This window comes from Cryptomeria japonica, chromosome 11, assembly GCF_030272615.1.
Source record: "Cryptomeria japonica chromosome 11, Sugi_1.0, whole genome shotgun sequence".
NCBI classification, from domain to species: Eukaryota; Viridiplantae; Streptophyta; class Pinopsida; order Cupressales; family Cupressaceae; genus Cryptomeria; species Cryptomeria japonica.
The window spans coordinates 734791838-734809787 of record NC_081415.1 but is presented as its reverse complement, the minus strand read 5'-3'; the positions used below and the strand labels follow the sequence as shown (position 1 = coordinate 734809787).

Sequence of the window (17950 nt, the reverse complement as noted above, 5' to 3'; positions counted from 1 at the left end):
ACCAGTCTTTAAGCTTGAGATGGCAATTAAAGTTTGTAACAGTCTATTTGCCAAAGATCCTTTAGTGGTTTGACAGAATTAATTACACCTTGTATGTCATTTAGCTGACAAGAGATTATTGAACTTATTACTTGCTCCATAACAATTTGCCTTTTTAATGACATCTTGAATTACTCGGTACATTTTTGGTTGATATGGAAAATTTCTCATCTGCAACCTTGTTCTATAAGTGTTAAGATGTGCTTTTGGCTCAGATACCATTCAGTCTCATAACCAGTATGGAGATCAAACAGTCGCAACTATCATTTTGGTTTTCAAAGAGCCTCAAAATGTCTTTCTTTCATATGGCAAAAATGAAAGTGTCATTTTTTTCCTGAATCTGGACACACCCATGTGAGTTAAAGAATGCTCACACAAAACTGAAAGAGCATGTAAGAGCAAAAATATTTTATGTTGCAAGACAAATCTATTATATGTGTGCTAGATAACTTTGGACATGTTGTGAAGTTTTCACACATCACCCCATTGCAAATGGGGACCCCCTACTTTTTTGGCTCTCTCGGTCTTTTGGCTTTGTTTGTCGGGTCTTTTCACGATAGTCTCGTCAGTGCTCCAAGTTTGCAAGTGAGTGGGTCCAGTTTGATCTAGTCTGCTTTTCGTTTGAGCAATTTTGGCTAAGTCTGGGGCTTTTTTCGACAGTTTTAGGGTTTCTCCTTTCAATCCTAGCTTTTAGGGGTTTCTTTTAGGGTTTTGGAAAAAATGAACATAGAGTTGGCATTAGGGCCCTTTAAGGAACTGGCACGTGAAATTTGAGTGAATTCTGAGCAACTTTCTATTTTTAGAAAGCTCCTATTTTTTAGGGATTTCACTGCCTCCCGGAATGTCTTCATTTCATTGAAAATCAAACTTACTATTTTTAGCATTTTTCTATTTTTAGTAAGTTTCTATTTTTAGAAAGTATCCCTGCGTCCTGTTTTGCTCTAATGCTGACATTAAAATTTTTTCTATTTGTGGCAAGTCCTTGTAGGCAGACACTGAAGACCAGACATACACGATCATTTCTAAATCCGGAAAAGTCAAAGAGCAGGCAGAGTGATCAAAATTTGGTTGTGTGTGGATATTCAGTCCAGGAATGGAAAGCTTGAAAATCATCAAAGTCTGGAAAATTCACCCCGATTCCTAAAGTGGCATCCTGAATTCTGAAGCATGACTAAGTTTGGAAATCACCAGGTGAAATCAGCACCTAGGACTGGAAAAGGGCGCCAAAATGCTCATGTCTTGGAATTCATGAAAAAGTCAAAATTCCTTCCTAAGGTCAAAATTATGCCCAAGGAGTCAGTAGGGCGCCAAAATGCCCATGGCATGGAAAATGTGAAAAAAGTGAAATTCCTTGCCCAGTGGAAAATTGCGCCCAAGGATGAGTTAGGGCGCTAGAGGAGAGGGGTTATGGAAAACCAAGAAGAATCAAAATTCCACCACAAGAGGAAAATAGCGCCCAAGTCAAGGAGAAAATGTTAAAATGACAGAGGCATGGAAATGATGAAATTTCCCACATAGCGGATTCCACGCCCAAGGTTGGAAATTTTCCAAGGCAAAGGGGAATTTGAAGGTCAGGAATAGAATGAAGAAGCAGAAAATCCCCTCAGGAAATTTTTAGAAAAATCCATTTTTAGACATCAAATCTTGTCCGAATTTCAATTTGTTTGCAGATTTGGAATCGTGAGAGAATTCTCTCACCTAGACCTGGGTCCTAAATTTTAGGAAAATTCCTAAAAAATAGGAAATGTGGCAAATTGATGAAAAAGCCTCCTCGGGACAAGATGAACTCAAAAAGCACAAAAAAATTCCTTCCTCAAGGAACAAATTTCCAAAATTTCTTCTCCAATTCCGAAATGTGCCTAAGGTTGGAAGCAAAACATAAAAATCAAGGTTCGGGGAGAAAGGTTCAAAATTCAAAAAATTCCTTCATTAGGGAAGAATTGCGCCCAAGAAGAAGAAATTCCAGGAAAAGTGAAAATTGACTAAGTGTTGGAAATTCCTTCAAGACAAAATTTCAGGAAGGTGAAAATTTGGCGCTGTGATGGAAATTTCTTCCTTCATGACAGAAATTCCTTCCTTTAGGACAAAATTCTTGGAAAAGGTGAAAATTTGGCTAAGTGATGGAAATTCCTTCCTTCAGGACAAAATTCTTGGAAAAAGTGAAAAATTGACTAAGTGTTGGAAATTCCTTCCTTTAGGACATAGTTCTTGGAAATCATGAAAATTCCTTCCTTCAGGACATAGTTCTTGGAAATCATGAAAATTCCTTCCTTAGGGGTAACGAACAAATTTCTTTCCTTCACAACATGAATTCCATGCTGGGATAAATTGAAGGTAAAATTTTTTTTCTAAGGTAGGGAAGAAATCAAGGATGAACAAGAAATTTTCCCTTGGTAATTTTTTTTGAAAAATCCATTTTCACGCATTAGAAGTCATCCAAAATTCAAAATTCTTTCAGATTTGGATTTGTGAGAGAATTTTCTCTCTCCTAGAACTTGGAACCCTACTCCTGGAACCTGGAACCCTATTTTTGGAAAGTTCCTAAAAAATAGTAGATGGTGGAAAATCATTAAAAATCTCCTCCAGAGCAAGGAAAGTTCAAAGAACTTCAAGAAAATTTTTCATGGATCAAATATTTCTCTCTTGAAGTTTTATCTCTCCAGGGGTTTCTCGCTAAGTGGCAGTCGGATCAGCACATGTTGAGTCAATGGAGCATCTTTTTGCATGCAGCCATCGTGTAAAGGCATAGTGGCATATTCATTGCTGGAATAGTTGACCATGGTGGCGGCTAATTCATTGCATGGCAGCCGTTGTACTTAATGCAGCGGTGGAGCATCTTTCGCATGTAACTATCTTATTCAGGAGATGATGGAGCATTTATTACACATTGGGCAAATTTGAAAGAAGTGCATTTAATGCACAATGGATGCCATTTTGGGCATGTAAAATTAATTGTATATGGGCATGATGGGTCATTAATTGTTGATTCCCACCTTGTTGCATCATGTGTGGGGAATCTTTTTGGGAAAACCCTAATTTGCGTTTGCATGTGTCCTCAAGCATGAAGCCTATATAAAGGAGTGACCCCCCTCATTTGTAACGGAGGGAGACTTGTATGAAATTGTTGCGATAAGTTTTTGAGATAATAACAGTGATGCATTGTTCTCTGATGGTGTTCACTTAAGTTATTTTTCAAAACTTGCATGGTTTCACCTTCCTCACTTAGAGTAGAATTTTATTTTCTCAGTTGTTAGATAAAGTGCTTTGATTTCAATGGAGAATGTAATGGTGTTTGATTAATTCCCATGGTTCATACATTTTGCATTTTGCTGATTGTAAGTTGCAGTGTAAAGTTAGCCCGAACCCCCAAATTTATGCTAAGTTCGATTGTGAATAGTGGTTTGGATTGCGTCGTGTTGGGTATTCAAATGCACTTTCTCAATGTGAAAATCCTTCAACATCCCCAGAAGATTGCATCGGTTCTTGCGGAGTTGTAGTTAAACTTGGCAAAGCAGAGCTTGGTTTATTTGGAATTTGTCCACTAAAGCATTATCTATTGATATCACTGCCCTTAGGAGTAGATTTAGATCCTCTAACCCTTTCCCCTTTATTTTTAGTTCATTTTAGTCCATTCGAAGCAGCAGCATCACAAAATTGCCATATCCGATGATGAAGTTCCAGCCACAGTAAAGAAGTGAAAGAATGATCCAAACATAAATTGATTTCTTCATGGCCAATGAACAATACCAGCCATGGAAATCGTACCTGTCTCCACTGTGCACAATGCTCTCGCTGATCAACGTGGACTTAGGAATCTTCTTCAAAGCTCCGAGGCGTGGAATAGTCTTCTCCTGAATAGGCCGGAATTCTTCCCAAACTCCCTCCAAATACTGGATTCTAAACATGAGCCCTGTTGTCCTATCATATGCCTGGACAAACTAAGTAAGGAAATCATCCGCCTATTTTCTTGCACTCTCAATCCACTTCTCCACCTTTGAGAGCGTATATCTCGCTGTCTTATAGTGTGAATCCATGATTAACCGCAATAGGGGAAATAGGGGTGGGATTCTCACGCCTTATCCCCACAATATACTCTCTAAGTATGATACTCTCTTCTCTGTACTTCTCCTTCTCTTCAATTTCTCTATCTAACCTTGCGTTGATCGCCTTGAGGTTATCACCAACCTCCTGAAATTCTTGCTCTTGTAGTACGGCCAAGGGCAACTGAAGTAATTTGGAAATCCATAGGAGTAGCAATGTCTGCCGTCACACCTCCAATAGGAACAACCACCTACGCAATCTACATTCCCGTCTCATTTCTAGCTATGTGTGACAAAATCTCAGCTCTCTTGGGTTCTTTCTCCTTATTGCTCCTAGCTAGGTTGTCATCAATGTTATCAATAAGCTGTACCTCTATCATTTTCTTACTTTTTTCCATACTTTTTATCAGCCAATCAGGAATAGCGGATATTTCCATACCATCATCGAGACAAATATCTCAATCAAGCCCTCTCAATGCTGAGATAACATCATCATCATCATCATCATCATCATCATCATCATCATCATCAGGATTACCCCTGGTCAAATCATATATCTCATTTCCCAAACTAACCTCCAAGAGGACAGTAGGGGATCTTGGCTGATCATCATTTTCATTTGTTGGAACAGATGTCGCTGTGGCATGTAAATCCTGAATATTCTTTGGTAGTATCACTGTGTTAGAACATTGCTGGGTCTCCTTATTCTGTAATGTTATTTCAATTTCCTTAATTGACAAGACATTGAGAGGTGGTGAAGGAATGGTAGTCTTCTGTTTCTTCTTCTTGACCTCCTCAATCTTCTTTCCTTTGGCCTTGACTCCTGGCACGTTTTTCCTTCTCTTGGGAGTTTGACTCTCTTCATTTGCATGAATCCTGATATCACTGATAGTCCTCTGATCATCTTCGGAAGTGGATTCTTCCGACTTCATCTTTTCATAAGTGAAGGAAACACCCATATCAACTAACTTATTCATCTGAACATCCACCCATGTACAGGAGAAACTCAAGACCTCTCTCATCAATACATTCAAATCAATCTCTTCTGATTCTGACCAATTAGGCAATAAGATTGCCTTCTTCATTTCATTTTCATATTGTGGATGTGTATGATCCCTGTCATCTAACACCTGATCAAGAATGAGGAAAAGTCCACACTTCCTCATGAAATCCATTGACATTGTGGACCACATTCGTCTCTTCACTGCTTGCTCGTCCATCAGATTGGCCCAATAATCTTTTGTCTGTCATGTGGATGAACTTCTCTCCCCTGATCCTTCCAACTTTCTTATCTGGATCAAATCTTTCTCTTTTCTTGAAGGTTGCAAATCGATAGAATGCAAGCTCCTCACTCGTAGTGCTGGCGACTAAGGCAGACTGGCAAGCCTCCAACGTCTTCCCAACTGAAATAGGGAATGTCATGCCTGTCCTATGCTTCTCTCTCTGAATGGAATCAAACTCTAGAAGCTGTTTCATACCACTTCCAACAAGATCATTCTGTCAGAAGGATACCTAGGTAGCTTGTAGGGTTTGGATTGAAACCCATGAATCTTATGGTACGTGAAAGTGGGAAACTGAATATACCATGATCCGTATTTCTCTATTAACTTTGTTGCCTCTTTGGACAACCTCCTGTGGATTCCGTCTTGCAGCATCCGCGTGATGTACATTGTGAATACGTCATTCACTCTCTTATAGTCTTCAATTCTATACATGTTCAGCTGGGGATAACACTCATAACTCCTGAATCGTCCTTGCCCATTCTCGACTTCACCTCTGCATATCAATCTTTTGTATGTAACAAACCGTGCAAGCAAGTATACCAAGTAGGAAGTCATGGCGAATGACTTGGACCGCTATACATTCCTCAGCTGAAAGTCCAGATTGTCACTTATGATTCTAGACCAATTTATCAACGTCCCTCTAAGACAATCCTGAATGAAGTAGAACATCCATCCATCGTATATTGCACCCTGTGTCATCCCCATCACTCTGTTAAGCAGGAATACTAAGTCACTATAATCCTTTTTGAAGTCTGTGCACATGAGTGTCTTGGGAGCCTTGGAATGATGAAGCCTAGGCTCGATCATCCACTCTTTGTTTATTATATTCTTACACGCATCCATCTTTTTCGTGTACCAATCTTCATATTCATCCTTAGTTGCATTCTTCATATCTGCTCCACGTGGAATTCCAAACACCTCAGCAATCACATCCTCAACAATCACATCCTCAGCAAGGTAGGCAATGACAATGCCCTTAGGAGTCTTGATCATTTGCGAGCGAGGATCATAACATCGTGCACACTCCAAGATAAGCTCACTGCACTGTATGGACTGTGGGAATCCAACGGCTTGAAAAATACCACACTTCATAATGTTTGCATATGCTGGGGAAGGAATTTGATTTTTGACTCCAAACATCCGCTGCAGCATCAGGTTCATGCTCAGGAAATGCATGTTTGTATCTGTAATCTCCTTCCATTTGGATGACATCTTGGATTCTGGATAGAATCTGGTTTCCAGTATCTTCTGTTGTTCTCTTCTTTCCTTAAATCTGGACTTCGACATCGCACATGTACAAAGCTTGAAGTTAGAACTTAGGAAAAATATAATATTCTTAATAGAATTCTTGACCTTTTAATGATTTAGGCTAATTAGGGTATGAAATCAGGAAAATAGTTCACACTCTAGGTAGATCTTAACAATTTTAAATACAAAATGTGACAAGATTAGGGTATGAAACCCTCATGGAATCAACACCTCCTTATACTTAGATATTTCGCGTAAATTATAGTGCAAAGGAGTATACCGGATCAAGAGTGACTAGGGAAAGGTGTGAAAGGTTGTGTTTTCACAAAAAATTATGTCTGAAGACACCTTCCATAGTCAACAATGGAGGTCACAAATTTGAAGATAACTTGTAACTAATAAATTAAACTCTCAAAACATGTTGCAATCATTCAGAAATATGCACAAACTTGATAAAAATCAATCTTGATGATAAAAACAATCAACTTGGGATCATAGGTATGGCTGGTAAAAGATAAGTTTTCTGAGGACAAACAGCCAATAACAAAGTTGCAGACCTGAGACAGCCCTCCAATGGTCTGAAAATGATCCCAAAATGCCCCCAATATGTCTCCAAATGCAAATCGCTATAGTTGTGGTTGGCTGGGCAATAGAAGTTAGGTTTGAAAATTGATGATCAGCCAACAATGGAGGTCGAACTAACTGAAGCAATGGCGTCAAAATTCAGATCTGCAGTAACCACAGCAAGTAGGAACAATGGCAGCCACCAAGCGTGAAGGGATCCGCCAAAATATGGCACCAAACCAAAATCGAAATTTTCCAGCTATGGCATCACCTCACACAAGTCTGAAAATGTCATCAATGGTATTCAAACCTGCCAACTTAGGTCTGAGAACAGCAAGCAAAGGATGGCGGCATCAATGAAAATCATTTAAGTTGGAGGTAGAAGCTCCAAACACAAAAATCGCCCTTGCACAAAATTGCTATTTTCACCAAAAATCGTGGTACTTAATCAACAATGGCAGCCACCAATCATATCGCCTAGCTGGAAAATGGAATGGCAATGGGAAAAAATGGCAGCAAGAAGAGTCTTCAATCAATCACTTTACTTGAACACTTGCTCCAAAATCGCCAACTATGGAGAAAATCGCCCTTGCACATACACACTTGGCAAACTCAATAATAAAATAATGCTGGACTCCTTCCTTTAGACTTGCTTTCATCACCAACTTTACCACACAAGCATTGCGGGATAAAACACTTGTTCTTATACTTGCTTGGGTAAAACTGATTTGCTTCTAGAAGGTTGAAAACATTAAATGCTTATTGCAAATCATTTATTAATTGTTTTTCATTTTTTAAATAATCATCGCCTTTTATTAAAAAACAATTAAATGGGGCTCATTTTTAAAAATATTTCAATTTAAATCCAAAATGGGCCAATTGGGGAAAATCGATCATAGCAAGGATGAAAATCTGGACTCAAAATCATCAAACGTGCATAAAAATGGGTCTAGGGGAAAATCGATCTAAGTGTGGAGTGAAAAATTCCACTTAAAATTAAGTCATCACACAAAAATACCCCTCTGGTGGAAAATCGACCTCAGTCTGGATGAAAATCCGGACTCAAAATCATTAAAAATGCTCTCAATGGAAAATCTCATCCAGACTCAAAATCATTAAAAATGATCTCAATGGAAAATCGCCTTGAGTCTAGATGAAAATCCGCACAAAAATCCTCAAAAACTTGTCACAAAAGACTTGGTGGAAAATCGACCTAGGTGTGGAATGTCATCCGCAATCCTATCCATACCTCCCTGGTGGAAAAACGTGGATAGTCAGGATAAAACTTGATACTTAGTCAAATTTTATTGCTTCCAGGGGAAAAACGACCCTAGTATGGATTTCAGGGGAAATCCATGTCCAGTTTGGATTCTGAGAGGGGAAAACCATGGGTAGTTAGGAATATGAGGGGAAAAGCACCTCTAGTATGGAATTTTGACCTTTTAACCCTTAGAATATGGATTTTCATCCGGAAAATGATGATTTTTCCACTCAGAATCACTAGGAAACTTCAAATTTCAATAAAACTCATTTGGACTTAGGCAAATTCATCAAAATTGGAGTGTAACACAAGGAAATCTATAGGGACAAAGTGCGAAATCAACTTGAATAACTCTCTAGGAGCGAGAAAACAACTCCAAAAGGTCTGAAAACACCTTAGCACTTAAAATCATCGATGAGGACATTTCAAAAACACGTTAACGCTTCAAAAGAGTCAACACTTGGACAAAACTAGGATCATTAAAATCTCAATTTTATGCACTTGATCCTATAACTTCAAAAATCCTAAACGGCACTAGGCATGATCAAAACTCTGAGACTCGGGCACGAGAAACACAAAATTGCCCACTAAGCAGCCAAAACCCTAACCTAACAATGCAGAAAGTAGGAAAAGAAGGGGTCTCCGTTAGCAATGGGGCGATGTATGAAAAGGTCACAACAGGTCCATTGAACCAAATTTGCCAAAATGAACTCCATTTGCAGAAAGTAGGAAAAGAAGGGGTTCCCGTTAGCAATGGGGCGATGTATGAAAAGGTCACGACAGGTCCATTGAACCAAATTTGTTGCAAATGGATTAGTTGACAAGTATAAAGCATGACTTGTGGTGAAAGGTTTTTCACAAGTGCTAGATATTGACTACATTGAAACCTTTGCCCTCGTTGCCAAAATGAACTCCATTTGCTTGATAATTGCTATTGCTGCAGCTCATGGTTGGGCTGTACATCCGAGGGATGTGAAGAGTGCATTTCTTTGTGGGGATCTCCAAGAGGAGATATACATGGAGCAGCCACAAAGATTCATTCAGGATTCTTCATTGGTTTGCAGATTGAGGATGTTTCTCTATGGACTTAAGCAAGTCCCACGAGCTTGGTATGCCAAGATGGACTCCTTTCTTCTCTTAGTTGGTTTCTCAAGATGCCACTTGGATCAAAATGTCTATATCCTAAGACAGGAGGGTGCTCTTTATGTTTATGACTTGATTGTCATTGGGAGCACTTCAACCATCATTGCGAGTGTCAAGATTGCTTTGCTTTGCATGACAGATTTGCCATGACTGACTTGGGTCTCTTGCACTATTTCCTCGGGATCGAGATCACTTAGACCACTTCTGAGATCTCTCTTGCACAACCCAAGTATGCTTGATCTCTTGGCATGTTTTCATACGACTGATGGTAAGCCTGTGTCGACTCCCTTTTTGTTTGAGGTCAAGCTTGAGGTGAAGTGTTCCACATCATTGCTTGGCAACACTTTGTTTTGTCAGCTTGTTGGTAACCTCATCTACTTTATTTTATACTCACCTTGACATTTCTTTTGCAGTTGACATTTTTTTGCACGTCATGACAGAGCCCATGAGCTTCATTGGAAAGCTACCAAATGCATCTTGCACTATATCTAGGTTACTCACAAGTATGAGATTCACCATGCACTAGGCACAGGTTCAGACCTGTTTGGATACACAGATTTTGACTGGGCTGGTGATGTTGATGATGACAAGTCCGCATTTGGCTACACTTTTCACCTAGGTTTCAGTCCTATTTGTTGGCAGGGCAAGAAGCAAGATGCCATTGCACTCTCTTAAACTAAGACTAACTATCGTGGGGCTGTCAATGTCCCCACTGAGGCTAGTTGGCTTAAAAATATCCTCATTGAAGTTAGTATCACTTTTCAAAAGCCATAAGTCATCTACTATGACAACTAGAGCACCATCCAAAACTCCAAGAACCAGGTCTATCATCAGTGGACCAAACACATTCAGATCCATACGCATTTTCTTAGGGAGTTGATTTAGGAGTAGGTTATCGATTTGCACTACTGTCCTACATCAGAGCAGGTTGCAAATGTCTTCACCAAACCCTTTACTAAGGTCAAATATGTTCATCCACGGTCTACCTTGGGGGTGCAGGAAATATCTTCTAGCGGGGTCACTTAGACTACCTTCATTCATCCTCTTGTTGGGGGACTTTTTCCCATTGGATTTTTCTCATTTTATATTTGAGGGGATCTTTTGTACATGGGTACTGTTGTGACCTTTTCACACATCGCCCCATTGCAAATGGGGACCCTCTCTTTTCCTGCTTTCTAGGGATTTTGTTAGTGTCCTATGACCTTTTGCTGCAGTTTCACCAAGCCTTGTCCAGTTCAGAGCATTTCAGGCTTGACGATTGAAAGTTAGTTTTTGCAAGTTATGTGATTCCGAAATGCGAACACCACCAGAGTGCTTAGAGAGGCCAAAGGACGAAGATCGCAATTGATTTGGACGAAAAGGACGAAGATCACAATTGATTTGGACGAATTTGGACAACTTTAGAAAGTTTGCTTTTTTGCTTTTTCCTATTTTTTAGGAAGTTTCGTTTTTGGCCTTTTTAGCCCAATCCCCGGTATGGCTATTTTTAGAAAGTTTTCCCTATTTTTTAGGGATGTTTGCTTTTTGCTTTTTTCGGGATGCAAACCTAGGGTTTACACTTGCACCACTGACTAGCTTCGACCGAAACTCGAAAATTCCAAGTTTTGACCAAAAAAGCTAAATCCCTAGATTTTAGGCTTTTTGCTTTTTTGGGATGCAAACCTAGGGTTTACACTTGTACCACTGACCTGCTTCGACCGCGATCCAAAATTTTCAAGTTTTGACCCAAAAAGCTAAGTTCCTATATTTTAGGGGGTCATGGCACCTTCAAAGGATAATCAGCTCGAAAAATCATCTTGATCCTCAAATGTCCTGAAATTTGGCTAAGTTTGGAATGTCATCTTGATCCTGAAATTTGACTAAGTCTGGAAAATTGGAGAATCCTCCAAAAACTAGATTTTGCATTATTCGTCCTAGAGGCCCGAAACCACTCTCAAACATCCTGACAATATATATGAAATATAACTTAAAGTATAAGAAATGTTATATTTCATATATAGTCCGCCCTCTTGAGAGCCTCCAAAAGTCCGCCTTGAAGAGCAAAGGTCTAGAAGTCCGCCCATGTTGGAGATGTCTAAAAGTTCGTCAAGTTGGGAGGTAGACCAAAACTTCGCCAAGATGGGAGAGATGCTCAAAGTCCGCCCAAGGTGGGAGCACTCTTTAAAGTCCGCCCAAGCATGCCAAGTGATGGAGAAGCCTTGTCCAAAGTCCGCCCAAGAAGAGAGGTCATGGGGGAGCTAACTTCAAAGTCCGCCATGCCTTAGGAGAGTCACGAGGAGGGACCTTCAAAGTCCACCCCATGCCTCAGTTAAATTTACACTTTGATGGAGGCCATGAAGGAACACTCACCAAAGTCCGCCCAAGAAGAGAGGTCATGTGGGAGCTAACTTCAAAGTCCGCCCCATGCCTTAGTCAAATCTACACCTTGATGGAGGCCATGAAGGAGCAATGTCTAAAGTCCGCCCCATGCCTTAGCCAAAATTTCGCCTTGATGGAGCCAAGTCTGAAGTCCGCCAAAGGTTAGAGAGCCATGTAGGAGGTGCCACCAGAGTCCGCTATGCCTAAGGGGACTCACCAAAACTCCGCCCATGGTGCTGGTCATCCAAAACTCTGCCCAAGGTGCTGCTGAGTGAATGGCCTTGAAACTCCGCCCTATCCTTCCATGTTGGTGGCCAACCCTTCAAAGTCTGCCATGTTTTGGAAGAGGCCATGATGGCCAACACTCTAAAGTCCGCTATGTGTGTGGGGTGCCCAAGGGGTGAAGTCCAAAGTCCGCCCTATGTTGGAGACCCATCAAAACTCCGCCCTACCCTAGCAAAATGATGCAAAGGTCTAGAAGTCCACCCATGTTGGAGATGTCTTAGAAGTCTGCCTAGGGGGTGTGTTCCAAAGTCCGCCCTATGCCTTAGCTAAAAATTCACCTTGATTGAGCTTTGCTCAAAGTCCGCCCTCCATGTTGAAGGGACCCTTCAAAATTCCGCCCAAGGAAGTAGATGCTAAGTATGATAGGGGAAGGCCCTCTAAACTCCGCCATACCTTGGAGAGGTAAGCAAAGTCCGCCAAAACTTGAAGAAGATGAAGATAAACTTCCAAAAAGTCCACCTACACATAAAAGTCAAACATAATCAACGAAAATACAAAATGATGTCATGAAAATCCTTCAAGATTTTGAACTTAAATCCAAAATAGAAAGTTTTCAAAAGGAAAATATTGGAAGATTAATAAATATTTTGAACTTATAGCCAAATTGGAAACTTTTGGAATATATTTTCTTCGAATTTGGAAACATGACAACACTTTCCTAAAGAATGAAGTTAAAATTGGAAACATGAGTTGGAAGATTTTAAGGGTTTCTGATTGAGGATTTAACTTTATTTACAAATACTTGGTGGTAAACTTCATTTCTACACCAAGAAGTTCAAGTTACTAACGAGAGCTTAGTAAAGTATTTTCGGTTTGAAGGTCATCTGGAGAAAGTTTTGAACAGTGTTGGAGGTTGGATAAACTTTTTTGACAAAAGTTTCATAGATTTTTTTGAGAAAGACAACCAGCATAAGGAAGAGCTATTGAATCGTTCTTGAATTTCCCGAGTGTTCTTGAGAAAATCCAGCCTTACTTCCATCCATTCGAAGGTGAAATGGAATTCATGACGCAGATTTATGAATTTTCTAAGTATTTTTCAGAGTTTAAGAAATGATTTTAGTAAACTTATTCGAATTTCTAGAGAACGAAAATCATTTTTTTTTTGGCTAAGTATAAGAAATTTTCGGAGTTATAACACTTGGTGTTGATTTACGATCACAACCACTCTTGAAGATTGAAGGGTTTTGAGGATGAAATTTCAATTTTTATGGCTAAGTATGAAAATGAAGTGAAATTTTCCAAACACTTAGCCGTTCGCAGCCTCGATTTTCTTTAATCCAAGATAGATTTCTAACTTATTTTCCTTTGGTTTTACAGGTCGCAAGAGGAAATAGAAGCGGATCATCATAGAGATCGCAGTTGGAGTTCACGAGCAAGGTTCGTCCGAGCATAGAGAGGGACAAAATTTGGCTAAGTATGAGAAATACTTCGCGAAGAGATTTCTTCTCCAAATTCGAGGCATTTGAAAGAATCTCAAGGCATAAAGAAAGAAAAGTTCTCAGACTTGGTGAAAATATGGGAAAGTTAAATAAACTTCCAACTTCTTGAAGGATTTCATCTTCAGAAGGAATTGAAAAATACAAGCTCCCAAGCAGAATCAGACAAGAAGGAATCAAATTTCCATACTTAGACAATTTCTTGACACAAATTGGAAAATTCAAGGAAGACATTCAACACGTTGAGGTGGCGCCTCGTCATCTTCCAACCAATCAGATCGCTCCAAGTCAGCATGTCTAGGTTCGATGAACTTGACTTATCCAGAAGCTTCTAGAAGGGCACACTTCACATTGCAACAACCTTCTATTTTCATTGATGGTTCATATTCAGCAAGAAGGACAAGTGTCCCAAATGTAATTGGTCGAGGGTAGTTAGTTTTGGGAAACCCTAATTAGGGTTTATAGCTTTCAATCTGGGCCCTTGATCACTGTTTGATCTCGGCCGTTCATTTATTCTTGAAAACTATATAAGGCTACCTCCTCTCAGTTGGAGAGGGTGAGGTTTTTGATGTATTGTTGCTTAAGGTCATTTCCAGATAATATATTGCATGTGCGCTGCTTTGTAATCTCTATTATTTGAATGATTTGCATGGTTTCAATTGCCTCAACACTTAGTTAAAATTAACTTAGATTTGCTTCCATTGTTGTTAATTCGAATGAAGGATTTGATAAGTGTCAATTGATGGTGTATCTCCGCTCATACTTTTGGTGTATGGATGATTTCCATTTCACCGTGCAAAGTTAGTTTGAGCCCATCCTCTGTGCATCCCAACATCTCGATCATAAGCACAACCCATTGAAGATTGCACCGGCCTTGTGTAGTTGTCCCTAGTGTGGCGAAGCAAGGTTTGGTTCCTCGAGAGCACCTAGCTGATACCGTCTCCCGAATTCGTAGGATTAGATTAGCTTTCCTGAACCCTATCTCTTTTCCCCTTTCTTTTGAATGTCTAAATCCCAGAAAATCCCCCCCAAAAAGAAGAGCCTAAATTGCTAAATCCATCCAAGTCCAGCAGTTCAAAATACTTGTCAAACGTAAGTCCCCCTTGAAAATTTCAGCATACACTACCCAAGAAGCGATTCCACTAAAGTCGCTTGTTCGCACATATAGACCTTGGAATCAGTAGTGATTTTCCAGGAGAGGATAGAATACCTTCGGGTATCCTATCCTAATGTTTGGTAGATGATAAAACAGACACCAACAGGTACCTCATTAGGCCTTGTAGCCGGGACCCATCTTTGTTACCTTTCTCTTATGTTACACTTTAAAGAGGGGTGTTATTGTGAACAGGGTACTTTATTTAAATAGTTCACTTCCTAGCTAGTTATCCACTTGGGTCCTTTCCACACTATATTAAGTTTAGTTAGGGGCTTTCATTCTTGCATATTGGTTGTGTTTTTAGTCTCTTGGGTGGAATATGCTATATATGCCCACTTGTTGGTCTCATATGAGCATCTCGTTCTCATTGTGAGCTTTCCATTCTCTCGAGTAGAGTATGATATATTATTGCTCATTTCTGATTTCTAACTTTGCTTTCCTTTATTCATTTGCATTCTTGGGCATCTTTTCAGCCTTATCTTACATTTTTTTTTTCCATTTTGGTACTTTAATAGTGACTTCATGTTTGAAATACACTATATATCTATAAAAAGCTGTACTTGTTCACCAGTCTGAGTCATATCTAGTTATCATATGCTGAAAAGCAAGGAACAGCTAGGAATGAGCATGAAACCGTCTGGGTTCACTTCAGTGTACTTTATCAGTAAGCTACCAAGCCCTTCACATGTTTTGTACCCTTTGTAGGTTCTACTTTCCAAAGTGTGGATTGATCTTTGATCACCATCGAAGTTTCCTTTTCATAATTCCAATCCTGCAAGTCAACACAAGTAGTCTTGTGTAATTTGAGACGTTAATGTCATCCTTTATGCAGTTGGTTCTTATCCAAGTTACCACCTCCCAAAATAGTCACAAAGCCCATGATTATTGTTGCCTGGATTTTTTGTTTTTATTTGGCTTGAATACAAGGGCTGCATGTTTATCTTCCTAGATGCAATTGAGTCTCTGGTATTCCTTCAGGGATGGTCTATGAATTTCCATGGATGCTGAGTTTTTCTGGTTGCATGCAGATCAACTCTCAGAAGAAGAAGACAGGTGTCATTGCCCCAAAACGATTTGTCCAAAGGGTGAAAAAACAAAATGAACTTTTTCGCAGTTATATGCATCAGGTATGTACTTTGTTTCTTGTCAATTATATATTGTTTGAGCCTATTAGGTAGGCATGGCCTGCTATTATATATAAGGTGCAATAGGTAAACCATGATGTTCATGTATGATATAACTTATAACTTTTCAACAGGACGCACACGAATTCTTGAATTTCCTGTTAAATGAGCTTGTTGAAATTTTAGAAAAGGAATCTAGTGCCACCAAAAAACTATCAGGAAATCTAACGCAACCAGAGAAGAAAACAAATGGCTCAGTCAATGGGCAAGCAAATGGTACCCAGCAGCCTCCAGTTCTTACCTGGGTTCATAACATCTTTCAGGTAATCAAATTAAGTTTATCTTTTGTTTATTTTGACCTTGCTTAGGGTTGGTTGGTTCTGAGTATGAAACTTTTCTCTCTGTACACCCCTCAGGCTACTTATGTTATTGTTAAAGCACCTCTTGTTTTCTTTAATAGTATTCATCCGAAAAAAGGAAATGCAAATTTGCCATTCTTGATTGTAGGGAACGTTTGCAAATGAAACAAGGTGTTTGCGATGTGAAACTATTACTGCAAGGGACGAAGCCTTTTTGGATCTGAGTCTTGATATAGAACAGAATAGTTCTATTACAAGTTGTCTCCGTAACTTTAGCTCCACAGAGACTCTCAATGCAGAGGACAAGTTCTTTTGTGACAAATGCTGCAGGTCTACTTTTAAACTTCTATTATCATTTTTGATAAAAAGAATGAAACAAACTTTTTATAACTAGATCAGGACTTATTCAGACTTTATTTTACTGCAGTTTGCAGGAGGCACAAAAGCGAATGAAGATCAAGGTCCTACCACAAATTCTTGTTATTCACTTGAAACGTTTCAAATTTATTGAACAGCTAGGGCGGTATAAAAAACTCTCTTATCGTGTTGTATTTCCTATGGAGCTGAAGCTATGGAACACAACTGATAATACACCTGGTTCAGATGCAGAATATTCACTTTCTGCAGTTGTGGTTCATGTGGGCAGTGGTCCAAATCATGGGCACTATGTTAGCCTTGTAAAAAGCCATAACCACTGGCTCTTTTTTGATGATGAGAATGTAGAAATGATTGATGAGTCTGTAGTGCAAACATTTTTCGGCTCAACACAAGAGTATTCAAACAACACAGATCATGGTTATATCTTGTTCTATGAGAGTCTAAACCACAAGTTTTGAGAGTCCTTAGTGGATGTGAATATTGCAGGATATATTGCCACTGAGATTCTGATGATTGATACTGTTGTGGATAATCTTTAACATTCAGAGGCTGCAATACAGCTTCTGTGATTTCTGAAATGTGTTAACTGCAGTTTTAGCATTTTCTTCCTACAGTGAAAGAAAGGGAATATGCCCCCTTTATGATTTCTCTGTAAATTTGTAGCTTGTAATTTCATGCAAGGACTGTTTGGATCTTAAAAAGCAAACAATTTCCCAATTTGGCAGATCGGATGGCTGTAGTGAAGTCTGTAAACGAGTCATTGAATAGAAACTGGAAATGAACAGAGTTGAACAATAAAAGCTACTTTTTCCATAACTGGTTGTTTTGGTTAGGCATATCCTGTTTCATCTTGCAACTTTGAGTAGGCAGGCCAATAATGCAATTGCATTTCAATGACAGTCATTTGAGAGGTTATCATATTCCAGGAATTATTGCCCATCGTTATTAAATACTGGGAGTTATTCCTGCTTTTCTTTGAACTGGTTCAAAAGTTTTCTTTTGTTTGCTTGTGAGATAGACTTGTTAAAAGGAAAATAAGCAAAATTTGAATTTTCAGTGCAGGATGAAGGATGGAGGATTTAGAATTTCGATCTGTTGTAGAAAAAGAGAAATTCGGTTTAAGGCCTATGGTTCGCTATAGATTTAATATTAAGAAGTATCAATATTATTTATTTTGTTATGGCGAGAGGCATGGTCACATACAGTGAAAAAATCTCTTCAATAAAAACAAAAAAAAATCCATTTTCATTTATTTATTTTTATTGGAAAAAGAAAA

At 39.2% G+C, this 17950-nt stretch overlaps 1 protein-coding gene across 3 annotated transcripts in view; it reads left to right on the top strand.

Annotated features, from left to right (window-relative positions):
* The window catches only part of LOC131030311 (ubiquitin carboxyl-terminal hydrolase 3), a 37490-nt gene extending 20000 nt beyond the window's left edge, over positions 1–17490 (top strand). For all 3 annotated transcript variants that reach the window (XM_057961039.2, XM_057961040.2, XM_057961038.2), the window contains 4 exons: positions 15842–15940; positions 16072–16260; positions 16445–16626; positions 16724–17490. In XM_057961039.2, coding sequence (XP_057817022.1) covers positions 15842–15940; positions 16072–16260; positions 16445–16626; positions 16724–17132 — 879 coding nt within the window. In that variant the 3' untranslated portion in view covers positions 17133–17490. The remainder of the gene's footprint in view (positions 1–15841; positions 15941–16071; positions 16261–16444; positions 16627–16723) is intronic.
* The last annotated feature ends 460 nt before the right edge of the window (positions 17491–17950 follow it).